This window comes from Pempheris klunzingeri, chromosome 6, assembly GCF_042242105.1.
Source record: "Pempheris klunzingeri isolate RE-2024b chromosome 6, fPemKlu1.hap1, whole genome shotgun sequence".
In the NCBI taxonomy this organism is placed as follows: Eukaryota; Metazoa; Chordata; class Actinopteri; order Acropomatiformes; family Pempheridae; genus Pempheris; species Pempheris klunzingeri.
In genome coordinates this window covers 12,294,899-12,311,572 of record NC_092017.1, presented here as the reverse complement: position 1 = coordinate 12,311,572, position 16,674 = coordinate 12,294,899, and the positions used below count along the sequence as shown (strand labels likewise).

Genomic DNA, 16,674 nt, shown 5'->3' with positions numbered 1-16,674 from the left:
CCATGGCAACGGCCTACAATGCGGAAATAGCGGAACATAGAATGCCGTTATTGACCAATCAGAATCGAGCATTCAGTGACGCTGTGAAATAAAACACAATAGTAGCCGGTGTGGTGGATATTTACTAGGATTTGAATGGGCCATTCAAATACAGTGACCCAGCTCTGGCGCCCCCTATCTATTAAATTGTCTTCATCCTCAGAAGCATGATATCCGGATACGGCGGCCTATAAGCTACTTTGAGGTCTTTTTCCTCTGCAGGTGTTGAAGTTACCTGGGGTGCAGTTGATGGAGGAGCTCCACATCAAATGTGTAACCTGACGCGTCGATCACGCCCACTCGTCCAACAAGTTGTCACCGTATAAACATTAGCGTGTCCCTCCCCGTTAGCTTCGCTTAGCAGACGACCCACCTTGTGCTCGGAACGAGAGGACAAACGGGTCGAAACATGGAGAACCTGAAGCAGCTTCTCCAGGCGGAGGAGCTCCAAAACTGGAGCGCTGCGCTGCTCACGGCGGCGGCCTGCGGGGTGGGAGCTCTGCTGGTGCTGCTGAGGAGGCTCCGCAGCAGCCGAGAGGCGACGGCGAAGATCCAGAGAGCCAGAGACCGGAGGGCTGAGAGCCTGCAGCGGGCGGAACAGGCTGTGCTCCGGTACAAGCAGTCGGTGAGTGTCGGTGGAGAAAGTTTTAGTGCTCACCCGCTTTCACGACCAAGTTTTTTTCAACATGGATGACAAATAAGTAAATGGCAGAAGTTGGTGTCAGCACGTTTATTGGAGCTTTGGAAAAAGTTAGCATCCATCCTACCATATGTTATCTTTAACGGCCTCATTGCAGACATGATAGACAGATAATGCCCTGTTCAATTTATGTCACCGAGCTCTCTACTCCACCATACAGGGCCAGGGTCTATTAATGATACTGGACCAGTAACATTGTATTTGACAAGTGATAAAATCCAAGAGAGAAAGCTCTATGTGATAGACCAGAGCAGTTTTAAATTCATATGATATTTAATTCAATGTATTGTACACGTTTACTCGTGGACATGTTATAGACTCTTTAACTACTTGCACAGGTGTAATTATTACAATGAATGGTGGCTGCATTCCAATTCAGGTCTTTTTTATTTATAGAGACTCAAAGATAAGCAAGAATCAGGACAACTTGTCCTTGACAACTTTTACGATTCAAAATGTTTTCTTGTTTTAAATCCCTGGACATGACTCACCGGTACATTTAAATGTTAATATTTACTCCTGAGCTTTGATTAATCATAAATCCTGGACTAAAAGTTTGATGTTTGATGTTGATGTCAAAGCACACTAGGCACCAATTAAGGTCTAACCAGAGCAGTTGAACTTTTGTGTGTGTGTGTGTGTGTGTGTGTGTGTGTGTGTGTCCTCTAGCATCCAGTGACCAACTCTGCTCTCATCTTGACGCTGTCCCTGTCCGAGTTGACACAGCAGCTGCAGGAGGGATCGCTGAGCCCCGAGGAAGTGTTCTACTCTTACATGGAAAAGGTTCAACAATCTTATGCACCAACACGTTCCTCACGACTAACTGGTTGTACTGTTGTCTTGTACTAATGTACTTCAAGTCGATTTCATGCTTGTCTGTGCTGTTCCCCCCACCCCCCTTTTTGCCAACAGACTCTGGATGTAAACAAACAGCTCAACTGCTGCACAGAGATCTTACTGGAGAGTTTCGAACAGCTCAAAACTGTTGCCTCCAACAAGGAAGGTCTGTTGTATGGTGTTCCAGTCAGCATCAAAGAAAACATTCACTACAAGGTAATGTATCACCTGCAATATTACAGGATGGTTAACAGACTGTAAAACTGCACTTTATTGTACCACTATATTGATCTACTGCTCTTTTTGCCTCCTTTTTTTTTTTTTTTACAACAAAAGAATCATGACTCTTCTTGTGGTGTGGTCATTAATTTGGACAAGCCCGCCCAGAAGGACAGCGTCGTTGTTGAAGTTCTGAAGAGACAAGGAGCTATTCCCTTTGTGAAAACCAATCTGCCCCAAGGCCTGTTAAAGTAAATGATTGCTCACGGCTCACTGATAATACAGTATGCACTCGTGTAATTATACCTGTCCAACTTCTTTTTGTTTTGTTTTAATGTAGTACCACGATAATATTGAGTTCTTTAGTGGGAAACGTATTTTGAGAAAATTGTAGCACAAACCTTTATATATTTTTACATGCTGTTCATTCTTTCTTCATCGCCTCATCTCCAGTTATGACTGCAGTAACCCCATCTATGGGCAGACCCTGAACCCTCACAACCACCAGAAGACCTCTGGAGGTTCGTCCGGTGGGGAGGGTGCTCTCATCGGGGGAGGAGGCTCCGTGCTTGGCATAGGCAGTGATATAGGTGGTAGCATCCGTATTCCTGCTTCATTCTGTGGAATCTGTGGCTTTAAGCCAACATCAGGTCGAACAAGGTGAGTGTCTCTGGAGTGGAGTTGATAATCATTGTACACTTTGCCTCTTTTTGTTTAGATGGTTTTTATTGCTTTTGTGTCTTCGTCAGTTCACAGGATATAAAGCCCATTTATCGAGGGCAAAAGTCTGGTAAGTTACAGCTCATCTCATCTCATCATTGCCAACATGCTGCATGTGTTGTCTGAAAAAAAAAAAAAAGGTTACCTCTTCATATGTTTCTTATTACATTAGTGCTGTCATCCTCCGGACCAATGGCGAGGGATGTGGACAGTCTGGCTCTGTGTATGAAGGCTCTGCTCTGCAACCACATGTTTTCCCTGGACCCCACTGTTCCACCCATGCCTTTTGATACTGAGGTACGTCAAAAAAACATGTGCCATATTTTTTCTGGGCTGGGACCAGTAACATCCCGCTGGTGGCCTGGCAGCAGGTTCTGGTTGTGAAATCTGGAATAATCTTGTGCCAGTTTTCTGTCAGAAACAAAAAGTTATCGTCAGAGGTTTCAAATTACAGTTTCCTCTATAGCTACCAGAGATGTTTGTTTAAGTGCAGTTAAGAATATTGCCTCCTTTTGTAAATGGGGAATGATGATGATGATGATGATGATGAAACCCCCCCTGAGGTTTGCTGCCGGTTGTTTGCTCCATAAATATTCACTCTGGGGGAATGTGCTCTGCTGTGACAATAATGAGTTGAGTTTACCTGTATAAGGTGTGGCAGAACCACAAAGGCACATTATTATCAATGTTTTTATTGATTTATCATGATGATTCTGATCAAAATCCTGTGGCCATCTGATACACTGAATTTGTCAAAAGTTTCTGTCAAGGAGGATTTAATAGGACTGTGACCACATCAGCTCAGGCATGTTTAAACCTACAAATTAAACTTACACTTCATTTCTCCGTAGAGTCCGCTCACTCCTTTACTCTGCCTTAATTTAAAGTAAACCAAATTAAAGCCTTAAGAAACAACACAGCTTCCGCCTCCTATCCACAAATATTTATTATTTATGTACTATTTATGTGCTTTTCCAGTCACCTCTCTCCTTATTATACTGACAGGATGACAATGTCTCGTCCTCAGATATACCAGAGCTCCAAACCTCTGAGGATTGGCTACCTAGAAAACGATGGCTACACCCAACCGTCTCCGAGCATGGCCCGAGGCGTGAGAGAGGTCAAAGCTCTGCTGGAGCAAGCAGGGCACACTGTAAGACCCACACCACTTGCACATAATACGATCTACGGCCACTCTGTGATATGTGATAGGAGCTATATGCTCTTAATGCAGTCACTTTTTTCCCTCTCTGTCATGTGCACTGGTAGTTGGTGCCCTATACTCCTCTGAGGATCAATGAAATTGTCACTGAACTGTTGGTAAAGGGTGTCTTAGCAGATGGAGCTACCAACCTGCTGCAAAAACTGTGAGTTTGAAGTGAAGTTCCCTTAGTTATCAGTGTAGTCATTGTTGATAACCTAATTTTTTTTCACTCGCACACATTTTGTTAGGGGCTGGGGATGCTCGAAAACACAGGAAATTTGGCATAAGTGTCAGACGAGGCAACAATTGTTATCTGTTATGGGTCTTAGGCTTAGGTGTGGCAAAGGGGCTCGATTGCGCCCCCCTACAAAACTATATCCTCATTTTTGATATTACTTTGTTTTGTAAAGCACTTTGTAACATTGTTAAGAAAAGTGCTATATAAATAAAGTCATTATTATCATTATTCTTGTTTCTGGCAAAGGGAGGGGGGGCCTGTGGACCCCTGCCTGACTGCACAGGTCTACCCTTACTATATTCCTAACTGGTTCAAGAAAGTCCTCTCATTCCTGCTCAAGCCCCTGGTGAGTTTTCTCCTTCTGTGACAGACATGCAATCTGAAGGAAATGAGTGTGACACTGGTTTGAACACTTAGTGCTTAAAGTGAGTTTTCTATTGTGCTTGTCCCGTTTAGTCTCCTCGAGGCTCTGCCATATTCGATGCTACCGCTGGAATTGGGTGAGAAACTTATTTTGAAGCTGACATTTGGTGCTTGGCGTTTTGTTACTCACACATTGCATGTAATGGGCAAAATACCAAAACATACCGATTCTTTCTGTTTTTAGATCCATTTCAAATCTGTGGAAGCAGCATGCTGCTGTTGAGGTACTGTTAGCTGTCAGCTAATGATGCTTGAGCATGTATGAATGCATACAGGTGCAAGTACATTTTCTTGTGTTTTCATCAGGACTACATCAGTGAAACAGTAGCAGAATGGAGAAGATGCAACATAGACGTGCTGCTTTGCCCTATTATCGGACCGGCCTACAACTTTTTTTACTGCGGCAAGGTTACCCGTACGCTACCCTGAACACTTATTTGCATATAATACCTAATGGCATTGTGAATGAGTAGAGAGAGGTATGAGATATGATAGCATTGAGCACTATCACAGCAACGCACATCATCATACTCATGATGGTGTACTGAACATCAATAATACTACTATAAAACCCAGTGTAACACAGTGAAAAACCTGTTTCTGTTTACTGTCCTTCCAGAGGTTCTCAGCTACACGATGACCTACAATCTCCTCAACTTTCCTGCTGGTGTTGTTCCTGTTTCCACGGTGACGACAGAGGATGAAGAGGAGCTCAGGCACTATAAAGGCATTTATCAGGACCGCTGGGACAGGATGTTCAAAGAGGTGAAAAACACATGCCAGTGAGAGATGACTGATTTTAGGTTATTTTTTTGATTGTGGTTGTGATTTTGATTAGATTGTGGTGCGACAGTAGTAGTTCCACAGCTGCTCAGTAGATGGAGGCAGAGGACTGTGGTGGATCTGACTGACTGGATCCTGTGTGTGTGTGTGTGTGTTTGTGTGTGTGTGTGTGTTCAGGCTGTGTCTGGAGGCGAGGGTCTGCCCGTGGCGGTGCAGTGTATCGCTCTGCCGTGGCAGGATGAGCTCTGCCTGCGCTTCATGAAGGAAGTAGAACAACTGGTCAAACAGAGCAGAGAGTAAAGCCTGGAGGCCACAGGTGGGCCTGCGCACTTCAGAAGCTTCAGGTTAAATTTGGCTTGAATACAGCCAGTAATAATGTGATAACATTGTAGACTATATAGATTATAGACTAAACACAGAGACTGAGCCCCTTTATCGTGAATGATAAAAAACACTTGTTAACCACATTAAAACAAAATGAAATATGAGGTAGCATAATTAATTGTGCTTTACAAAAGGGAGTTTGAGTAGTTTGAATTTTTCTCAGGTATTCAGGCACTCGGATATGATTTGCTCTTAGGCTTAATCATAAAGATGTAATAAATGTTAACAGTTAAGCTGAATAGGTTGTTGTTATTTCTACTTGAAAAGATTCACATCCTTAAGTACTTTTGCACTCCTGCAATCTTCAAGATTTTATTGTATAGCACTCCTAACAAATAAACATTTGTTGCTTGTATTAAACAATTAAATTCAAAACACTGACAGGCATGTTAAAATTATATTTATGTTGGGATTTTTTTCATTTTCTTTTTGCCAAATTCAGCATCCTGTTTGGACACCAGTAGGTGTGAAATGAGTTTTTGTTCTGTTTTTTCCATTTCTGGCATTTTTATAATATTTAATGCAAAATAACTCGAAGAGGGGTTACATGCTTTAGAAGAAAGTGAATTTACATCACCAAGAGGTGCACTTAATAACTAGGATTTTTAATGAATAATGGAAAATGCTATCTTTGTATGAACGGACAGCTTTCTGTGATATCAAGACTAAGAAAAAATAAAGTAACTGATTTCTCACAACTGCTGCTGTTATTATTATTTTTTTTTACAATAGAAATTTGTTTTTCAGATGTTGGAAAGGTTCAAGTCAGCCATAACTCACCGCGATCCTTTGTTCCTTCCTCTGCTCATCTGTGTCACCAGTTGTTACATATTTTCTAATGTACCGTTTTTGACTTGGCAACTTTTAAAACCTGTACAGCAAAAATGTGTCTGTTGTTCAATATTTAACAAACTTATCACATGAACACATTCAGTTTATAAAGTGCGGTGCACCTTCAAGGCAGCTGTGAGGGCACAAAACCTCTTTCGTTTTCTTGGTCTTCATCCTCCACCTCTCCATCACTATACCACAGATGAGCGCAGATCATTTTCATTCTTACTGTGAGTGAGTGTCGCACCGAAGCCATAGCAGGAAACAGAAAAGAGATAAAGGAGACTAATGATACATGGCGCCCGCGTCTACAAGGCCAGCGCACCATGTCGTCATATTGTGATTACCCCGTGCTATTGTAAATATGTGTTTCTGTTGGGTTTACATAAATTTACATATGTTTTAAAACTCTCCTGGGATGGGAAACCATTAGGGACAATGTTAGTCTTTTCCATTACAATCACCATCGTTTGCACTGCTGTCTCATTGAATGGAAATGGCCGTGTGCGTGCTGCAGAGGAAGGAGGCGAGGAGGAGAGCTGGAATTGAGAGGTTGTTCTTAGCATTATCTGTGGCACATAGAGAGAGAGTGTGTGGCTCTCGCTGTGCCACTCAGTCAGGGAGCATTAAGCCTTAAGAGGCAGTGAAGAGACTCAGGTCTTCAGAGGGAACTTGACATTGTTCATAAATCCCTCAGGATCTGAGACAGAGGCAATGACAAATACACACACACATGCATGCAAGTCAATCTTCAGATTGGCCCATTACCTGTTACAATTTGGCAATTATGCATATTTTATTATACATATTAAAATTAATTTTAACATTATTTATATACTGTAGCTCTAAAAAAACATCACAGTTGATCAAAGCCACAGAGATATAGTGCAAAAGAATATTTATCATTTTGCAGAACAAACAAAATACCTATATGTAAAATAAAAATGGCGTCTATCTAAACTTAATTTAATCCTCACATTATTTATTTTATTTACACAAAGATGTGATGTGTCAGACTGTAATGAAAATGTGAGACTCTTAATTTTACTGTTATGGACAATTGTCTGGCAAGGGACTACAGGTGAACATTAGTTTCAACAAAAAGAATTTACATGTAAATAAGTGTTAATTTATGTAAAGTCTCTAATAAAGAAGATAACTAATAAGCAAGGCAGCTCATGATCTAAAGAAATGAGATCTCTCTTCATTATTAAACACAGTGTTCATATAGGCCTTTTTGCAGCATAGATTTGGATGAATCACAGAAGGTAAAGTGTAAATACTAAAATTAATAAGGGCTGAATTCCATTTAGCTGCTACTGTTTTAGGGTCCTGGTTATGTGCATGCTGGCTCACTGTCACACTGTTCTGAGTTGCTGGGAGGCACTTGAATAGAACGCAGCCATCGCTGATGTTTTTAGTATCTCTATTAAACAAACAACACGATGAACACATTCACGACAAGAGGACAGTAAGCCATGTTTACATATTAATAAAGGCTCATTCAGAGGTAATAAAGACGAAACAGAAAGTGTTGGATTTGTACATATTTGTAGACTGTACATTTAGCAAGTTACAACATTTAAACTACAGGAAAAAGCTCTCCATACTTGTTATAGTCGCATCAAACTCTTCTTAATTCATGACAGTGCTGAAGTAAACTTAAGTGTTTATAATTCCATTTCAACATCAAATCCATGTCCATGTAACGTAAAAAATGTCCATGAAACGTAAAAATGTCACTAATGCCGTCGATCCAAATGGAAGCCGATATGCTTGACTCTAATGGTTCTCACTGAACCCCAAATCAGCTGGCAACAAGTGCCACGCTGCATAATTTAAGAATAAGTTTGTTGACTATTGAGTGATATAAAACCTTATCAGTTTAATCAGTGTCTACAAGAAAACGTGTTGTCACGATGCTATCAATAATTGTTGCTCCAGGGTGGAACATTAAAAAAGTGCAGAAAAGTGAGACAGTATGATGAAAGAGTTCAAGAAGTTAGATGTGGAGGGCTCAGCCTGTTGTAATCATAGAGCAGAACCAGCGAACATCCCTGGCAGGCCAAGGCACACTTCTCATGTAACGTCTCATTGATAAGAGCAGCAAACACCTCATTTACAGGAACCTTAGGCTATAAGATCGGGTACTTTAAAAGCCATCCAAACACATTCAGACCCTGCCTGTGTGCCAGCAAATAAAACACCTTGATATCGCCCCAACTAAACTAGGATGATTCTGTCTTAATGTCCCATTTCAGGGACCAAGGAGCCCATAGTCTTTATGGCTCCACAGAATTGCAGGTAGTAATGTCTGACACAGCAGGGCTCCTGCCTTTCAGATGATCAAAGTGACAAGTTCAGCCTGCAACCACAGCCACTTACAGGAGACATCAAGAGGCTGCAAGATTGGCAGCTTTTAGGTCTTTGGTCCATTTCATCAGCCATTACTACCAGCAGAGGCGACGTGCTGTGGAGGACTAGTGGGAGGAGGGGAAGGCAGATTAACAGACAGCTGATACAGGTGTATAGGCGGTATCAAACAGCAGCTCTGTCAATACAGCAGGCTCCAAATTTCTTCAGAAGGGGCTGGGATCCCAAGTATGCCCACCGATTTCACTATGACAGGATTAACTGGGAGCTCCGTATGATTTTCTCAGATTCTGTGACTCAACAATTCAGTGATCCACGTTCTATCGGCTTTAAAGGCCCCTATCCCAAGTTTCAAAAGCTTACCCTTCGGACAAGGAACACTCTTTCTCCCATACGGTTCCGCTTTCCCTTTTTTTGCTGCATTCAGTTGTTCATCAACCCCCGCGTCCTCGCCAGCTCCTCCATCCTCCCCTCTCTGCACATCTGCTAGGTTTGAGTTTTCCTTTCTTCCCTCCAGCGCCTTGCTTGGCCCAAGGCCCTTATAGCCAAATTGGTTTACATTGGAGAGATAAATGCTCTGCAAATGCGCTTAAACACGTACAGTAAAAAATGCAGACAGTGCGTGTCAGGATTATCACCCAAGTCAGGGGGAGAAAGGAGAGCGTCTCTGCAGCACAAAGCTGGGGAGCCAGAGTGAAGCCTGCAGATATAGTCCGTCTCATCCACTTCTCAGGAGAAAGAGAGGAGGATTTAGCATTTGCATGCTAGTCTGTAATTCCTGGCATTATATAACTTGTCGCCAACAATCAAACTCCTGTGGTATTGTGAAAGTATTGTTTCACATGTGTGAGCAAAGTGTGGAGTTTCACTCTTGGGGGAAGGGGTTTTGGTGGCAGCACAGAGGCAGCTGGTCCCAGATGCATGGGAGAGACCACCCTATAAGCCCAGTCAAGAACTATTCTGCAACACAACCTCAGGCCCAACAAGAGAAGGTGCAAATCTTCTCAAAATATTCAGCTTAGAGCATAAATGACTCACCTGAACATGCGAGTGATATGTAGAAAGAGGCTGCAGCTGTGGAGAGAAAGATCACGTCTGCTTTACCATACAGATGGTGATTAAAGTCGCATCTTGATTGCATTACTAATTGCATTTAGTACTTATCGCATGTTCGAAAACACAAATGTTTTAACGTATTGAATATCATATTTCATATGCACTGTGTCTGACAACCACGTGTGCTTGTATGTCTTGTGGCTTGTTTGTCTTTCATTCAACATTTGTCATTTCTGAAGTGCACACGCGCTCATGTGACGTTGTGAAATGCTGTATTTTTGTGAGGTAGTTGTTGTATTTACTGCTTAGAGCCGTGGAAAATAGCTTGCTGCTAAATGTGGTACAAAGCATCTTTTTTGCTTGAGATGATGAATTTTGTTTAAAGTACAAGGCTGGGAACATTATAGACATTTGATATTGTCAACAAACCCTGTGAAAATACAAAAACCAGCAATATATTAGTCTGTATTAGTCCATCTGTAACACTGGCTCCCAAGACCATTTGTTCCATTGAAGACATAAAACTTTAAAACAGATCAGAAATATATCGTTTGATTTATAAACAAAAAAGGCATAGCAATTTCCTAAAACAGCTGGGCACTACATTTTTAGTAAATGCTGCTCTAACAGGAGGAAATGTTGCATTTGTTTGAACTATTTTCAGCCCCAGGTGAATACACATTTGGTGCTTTAGTGAGTATTCACAGCTGCAGGGTGCTGTACTGTATTATGCGATTGACTCAAAATAAACTACAGTGCTCATGTTCATCATAATCAAAGACCGTGCCATCCACTGCAGTGGTTTGGATAATTGATGTGTTTTGTTTGAATGGTTTTTGGACAACAATGTACTGGAATAAGCTACAGCAGGCTTTGGCTACACACACAATTCTTGTCATCAGTATCAATTCATTATTGTTTTGGTCTTTTAATGGGATTTGTTGACAATGAAAAAATATAAAATATCCCCAAAATCCTTCTATTGAACTAAAAGGAACTCATCACAATGGATAGCCACCATTAAATCCTCACATTAACCTACAAGCATCTACCATCTCAAGGTGAAAGACAGGCCGGGCGTGCCCAGTCAACACCTGGATCCTGAACATTCAGGAAACATTGTTTTCCCTCCCTACCTGCTGCTCCTGCTGCTGTCGTCCCCCAGGGGACACCAAGCTGCTGTCCCTGTCCACTACCATCAGTGTAAAACCACTCCACATGCACTGCTATGGGGATTTGGGTGTAAAACTTCTAAGAAAGACCACAGTCAACCCCTCCCCTCCTACCCCCCAAAAGCCCCCTTTTTTCTCATCCCCACAACCTACCCCTCCCTCCAAATCAATGCCGTCCCCCTCAGACCTCCCAACACAAAGCCCTCGCAGCAAACCCGGCACAGAAATCATAGCACACCATTCAATCATTGTTTTTTCCCCTCTCTCACCCCTTTTATGGTCCCACTAAAGGTTTTAGCCGGGCAGAGAAGGAGGGCTGTCACTGAGGAAACCTTAGCCCATTGATGAAGTGACAGGAGCTGCCAGAATATGATCCTAATCCTGTTTCCAGCATTCTTTTAGCCCGCTGGCATCGCAATTCCTCCACACATTCTCTGAGCTGTCAACTAGGAAAATCCCTCTAATAGCGCATTGCCCAGATACACATCAAAGAGCTCCTGGAAACCTTCAGCGGCTTAGCTGCCATAGACACACTCACACACACACACACACACACACACACACACACACAAACACAATATTCCCATTAACTTACGCCCATATGATCTTCACAAACACACAAAACCGAGACATTCATGACAAATTGACCACATATTCAAAGAGTATCCCTCAAAAGAAGCCCATGGTCGTTTGTAAGAATTGTCTTTGCAGATCGCACATTATATCTATGCAGTGTAACCTGCCCCATCCTAAACCACCCAGCCCTCTCACCTCCCTTTCTCCACTTAGACAGTGATATAATCTTTACAGTCATTGAGCGAGGAAGCGGGAAAAGACCAGGCAAAAACAGGTGTCTGAACTTTGCTGACTCCAGGAACCCTTTCAGTCCTATTTTATCTCATTCTATTCTTACTTAATCCATCGATATCCCAACCAAAGGTAATCTTCTTATGGCAAAGCATTCTGTTTCGGTGCAGCCAAACCCCGGCTGACAGGGTGGGGGAAGAGGGGAGCTGAGAGAGAGGGAAAGAGAGTGAAGGGTAGGTGGGTGGGTGGTGGATTGGAGACTCTTTAGAGCCTGACACTGTGCTTCAGTCATTTCATTTAGGATTAGTTATCCTGCACTGGGTGAACAAGTGGCAGGTTCTCCTGTGTGTGGTGTGTAAACCCCACCATGGTGGATAGTAGACCCCCTGTGTCTAAATTATTTACGGTTCATCAAGGTGTCTCCAGGGGAGCATATTAAACAAACTTAATTTTTTACTAGAAAGGGTTGAAGGTAATGTGCGCTGAAATCAAAACTAAGATTCAGTTTTCTGTCAGCCTGTCGGGAGAGGAGCTGGATTCGGCACACCCTAAACTAATCCCTCCTGTTGCCAACTTCCTCTCACTTGAGAAACTTCGAAAAAATGTGTGTTTGTGTGTATGTTGCATGATGTCCTCCTATGTGATAATTCCTGGTTCAAGACCCAGAGGCACACATTCAGAAACCCACAAAAAAAAAAAAGCTGAAAATACAAAAACTTGCCATTAAGATTTTTTTTATTTCTATGAATGTCTCTATTTCCTCAATTGAACCACAAATAGCTAAATTTAGGAATTTTATACAAGAAAGGCTGCCTCGTGCTCGGTCTTATCTTAGCTCCCTCTTTGCTTTGAGTAAATGAGACAATGTGAGTCAATATATTTCCAACCGACGACACTGACAACATGAGTCATTCTTATGTGTGATTTATTCCCTTGCAATAAACAGATAAATTACTCACATTTTAAACAATTGAGAAATACATGTCTTGAATCTACAGTGATATAATACATAGAGAATGGGCCTGTGCATCTTTCTGCTGAAGCCTGTGACTCGATTGAGTTAAGTCGGGCACCCGCGTGAACAAAAATGTTGGCTGGGTTTGTATTTGTTTTTCACTGTGCCTCCTCCGCAGATCCTCCCCTTATTTCATCTCTGCTGTAGGTCCTTTGCTTAAATTGAAAAAAATAAATTGAACGTTTCCTCTCAAATCCTTCACAAAAAAGGAGACACGGAGTCACTCTGCAGCCAGGCGAACACTGAGGGATATTTACAACGCTCACTGGATTCTTGCAGACTGAGCTGAGTGCTGTAGCTTTAATCAAGGACAGTCATGTTTCATCTACAAAAAATAAAAAAAATACAGTTGAATGGTGGATAATATTGAGTGATCTGAGCTTTATTTCTGATATCGGATCTGATGTGACTTCATTCTGTGTTTTGCGGCTGTAAGCCATGCTTCACGGGGGTGCATGCATGCATAGTTCACATTCAGGGGGTTGAATTATGGAATTATTCAATATCTTATATCTGTCCTGGAATGAGGCTTTCTGCCCTGACTTCACAGAGGAGGCTGAAATCAGAGTGAGCAGCGGGCTTTAGTAGAGTTGGCTTATGCTGTTGACCAGGAAGAGATGAATACACGCAAAGATCCACAGGCAAAAAGCACTGCTCGGTCACAACTGCAGTCCAGGTGGGATTCTTTTTCATTAAGTCCACTGAATTCTTGTTATAATCTTATTTTCTGTTAAGTCTGTCCAGCAGAGATGCTCTTCATGTTCTGGTGTGCTCCCCGTGGTGAGCCGCATGCCCATGAGATGGCGATGAGGCGAAGGGGAGCAGATGTGTTGGCAACCCAGGGCACCAAAGAGGGGAGAGAGGGCGTCTGAAGTGCCCCGCTTTAAAACACATTTTGTCCGCTTCATGTGTGCCTTAAAATTGAGTATTTTCTACTGTTGGCTCTGGTTTTGAAGTCATTTGTAATCTAGAAAACTGCAAACAAAACATTCTCACCAGTTGTTCAGTTAAATTTCAGGAAATGAGCGCACTTTTGGAACTGGGTGGGAGCCAAAAAAGCTTATATTTAAATCTGAGATATTTCTAACGAGTTTGATGTACGTAGTAGCTGACAGTGATGAGAGGTCAAGAGGAAAGTGCAGGGGGGGGCCCAGAGTCACCTCCTGTATACAGGGTCCATAATTCATCGGTACAGCCGTGACTAGAGGTCGAACGCGCAACTTGAGCAGCCCGAGCTTCAGTTGGGGAGCGTGTCCAATCCCAGAGAGGCTGCATGCTGCTTGGCCCTCAGACGGAGGTTCTCAATGCTGGTGGTCTTGCTGTTGAGGCTTCCGGGGAGGCTGCCTGGCGCTGCTTGCAGCAGCGGGCTGTTCCACACCTGCTGGGCCTGCGACAGGGTCTGGTAGTAGGACTGGCAGGGCAGCGAGCTCAGCGGGGACGGCATGTTGACGTTCATGCCCAAGTAGGGCAGAGAGGACGGTGAGCTCATGTCAAAGGATGGGTAGTGCACCATGTTGTTGGTGGCGGCCATGTGCTGCCGGAACTGCTCCTGCAGCCGGAAGAGGCTGAGAGGAGACGAAGCGTAGGAGTTGCTTTGTGCCAAACCGCTGGTCGCACTGCTGGAGGACGGCAAGGCGGGGGAGCTGAGGGGAGAGTCTGAGAGACAGGAGGAGAGAAGGACTTAAGCATGTTTCCACACACTGACCGATCTTTTCTATTCTTAAATGTAACATACAGTAAGAGGAATATAAAAGAAGGAGCTGCACTCATCAGACAGTGATATTTTTACCTGATGTGGGGCTCAGCTGTTTGCAGGATGGGGAGCTGCTCCCCAGCGGCGCTCCCCCCTCCCCTTGCGTCTCCTCCCTGATCTTCACCCTCGTCTCCCCTCTCATTTCTTCGTCCTCTCTGTCAGCATTATCTTCTGCTGCTGACTCGCTGTCCGATGGCTCAGGGGAGGTGACGTTGACTTCCACGCTCATCTCTCCAGGCTGGGGCTGTGCGGCTGCCAGCCTCTCTGTCTCTGAGTGACAGGAGGAAGAGGAGGAGGGAGGGGGAGGAGTGCGGGCCTCAGGAAGCAGGGTGGTAGCGGTGCTGGTGGTGCTGAGCTCAGTCTTGGAGTCCTCTGAGGAGCCCTCCGCAGCTCCGGACGCCTCCTTCTGTTTCTGGAGCTGCTCCTTCTGTAGGCTGCGCTGCTTCTTACGAAACTTGGCCCGACGGTTCTTGAACCAGACCTGGAAGGTGGATGGATACACAAATCAGTGATTGGGTCAGGGACTAAATGTAACTTAACAGTTGACAAATCTAAGCCACAGCACATGGCTGCCTGCCCATCATCACTTTTAAGGGCACAAGACTGACTGTAACATCACTGTTGAGCCCTTAAGACGAGCATCTCTTAATTGCAGCTGGAGAACGAGTGCATTCTGGGTTTTTTTTTTACCTGGACGCGTGCCTCAGGCAGGTTGGTGCACATGGCCAGACGTTCACGCATTACCACATCGGGGTAGTGGGTCTTCTGGAAAGTTTTCTCCAGGGCCTCCAGCTGCTGGGCGGTGAACGCTGTCCTGCTGCGGCGCTGCTTTCGGTGCTGGGAGCCATACCGGGCCTCAAGGATAATGTCTTGAAATGTGCAGCCGTTGAGAAACAATGAACAGGACCAGTTTAATTGAAAGATGAGTCAAAGGGCCTTGAAGCACCCAGAGATCAATACACATTGAGTTTGTGCTGATGTGCAGCTGAAATGATAAATTCTAGTTGGTAAATGATGGAGATCTGGAATGACGCTGGATGAAGGTGAAAAATGAGCAACTGCTTCTTACCAGCCAGTCTCTCTGCCAGAGTGAGGGCATGCACTGAGGGCCTGTAGTCAGGTGCGTGCTGGGCCTGTTGCGCCGCCTGCTGGTGGAGGTTGTACATGGCGCTCAGTGAATTCATGGCGTGCAGAGAGTAGCCGTTCACCCCGTAGTGCTGCATGGCTGACGAGTTTATCTGCAGAGAGGAGGACAGGCTGCTGTGAGCGTCGGGCCTCCTCACTAAACACATCAGTCTGTTTTCACTCCATTAAAAACTTCACTGCTTTTTATTATAGCCTTTATGTAGCCTTACTAATTGAAATGGCAACAGGTGAAATGCAAGCTTGTAAGACTGCGCTGCTCAGGAGAAACGAGTCCTTCATTTTTATCTGAGAATAACTAAGTAGATAATAAAGAGAGACATAATTATTTCAAATAAATTTAGCGGACAGGGTGTGTGTGTGTTGTTGGATCCAGTAAGATAATATTTAAGAAAAACGAAACTGATTTTCTTAAGGACATTGTTTCTTCCCTCGGAGACCTTACCCATAGCATCGGCATTCAAACCGCTTAGAAAATAAAATTGTTTTTGAAAAAAAAAAAAAAGATCATTGTCTGACATGTTTAATGTGAGCTACAGCACGCGTTGTAGTTGCCATTTAACTTTATAGTTACAAATTATATGTTTTATGAATCTGCGGCGGAACCCTGAATAGTTTTTCAGCAGATTTTGTTTAATGATTAAGACCAGAGGCGAACAGAAAATGCAGCTGATTCAAATAATTTGTCAGTTCCAAGAAAAACATCTATATATTTTGCACTTTATGCACTCAAATAAAATGTAGCATAGGTCTACCACAACAGATAGAATAAAGAATATTTTATAATAATTCATCTCATATTTTTCTATTATACCTACTTTTTTGTATTATGGCAATTTATTGTAGACCGTTTTTTTCCCTTTTTTTTTTTTTTTAACATTCCCATATTAAAAACATGAAACCTGTGCTAATAAAACTCTTTGGTCATAGTGGTCCACTACTGTGAAGAACAAAAAGTTTCTACCTGTATAATACTA

At 43.2% G+C, this 16,674-nt stretch overlaps 2 protein-coding genes across 2 annotated transcripts; one reads left to right on the top strand and one right to left on the bottom strand.

Moving 5' to 3' along the window:
* The first annotated feature begins 377 nt into the window (after window positions 1-377).
* faah (fatty acid amide hydrolase) lies at window positions 378-6,245 on the top strand. The gene is made up of 15 exons (XM_070831837.1): window positions 378-664; window positions 1,409-1,522; window positions 1,652-1,792; window positions 1,913-2,046; window positions 2,249-2,455; window positions 2,545-2,585; window positions 2,688-2,812; window positions 3,543-3,668; window positions 3,785-3,882; window positions 4,204-4,303; window positions 4,414-4,457; window positions 4,565-4,604; window positions 4,687-4,795; window positions 5,000-5,145; window positions 5,341-6,245. The coding sequence occupies exons 1-15, from the start codon at window positions 449-451 to the stop codon at window positions 5,461-5,463; spliced, it is 1,764 nt and encodes a 587-aa protein (XP_070687938.1). The 5' UTR covers window positions 378-448; the 3' UTR covers window positions 5,464-6,245.
* A 7,793-nt stretch (window positions 6,246-14,038) lies between these two features.
* On the bottom strand, window positions 14,039-15,777 carry LOC139202383 (diencephalon/mesencephalon homeobox protein 1-B-like). Its single transcript, XM_070831842.1, has 4 exons — window positions 15,624-15,777; window positions 15,245-15,423; window positions 14,591-15,035; window positions 14,039-14,457 (listed from the first exon to the last, which is right to left on the bottom strand). The coding sequence occupies exons 1-4, from the start codon at window positions 15,775-15,777 to the stop codon at window positions 14,039-14,041; spliced, it is 1,197 nt and encodes a 398-aa protein (XP_070687943.1).
* Window positions 15,778-16,674: the final 897 nt, after the last annotated feature.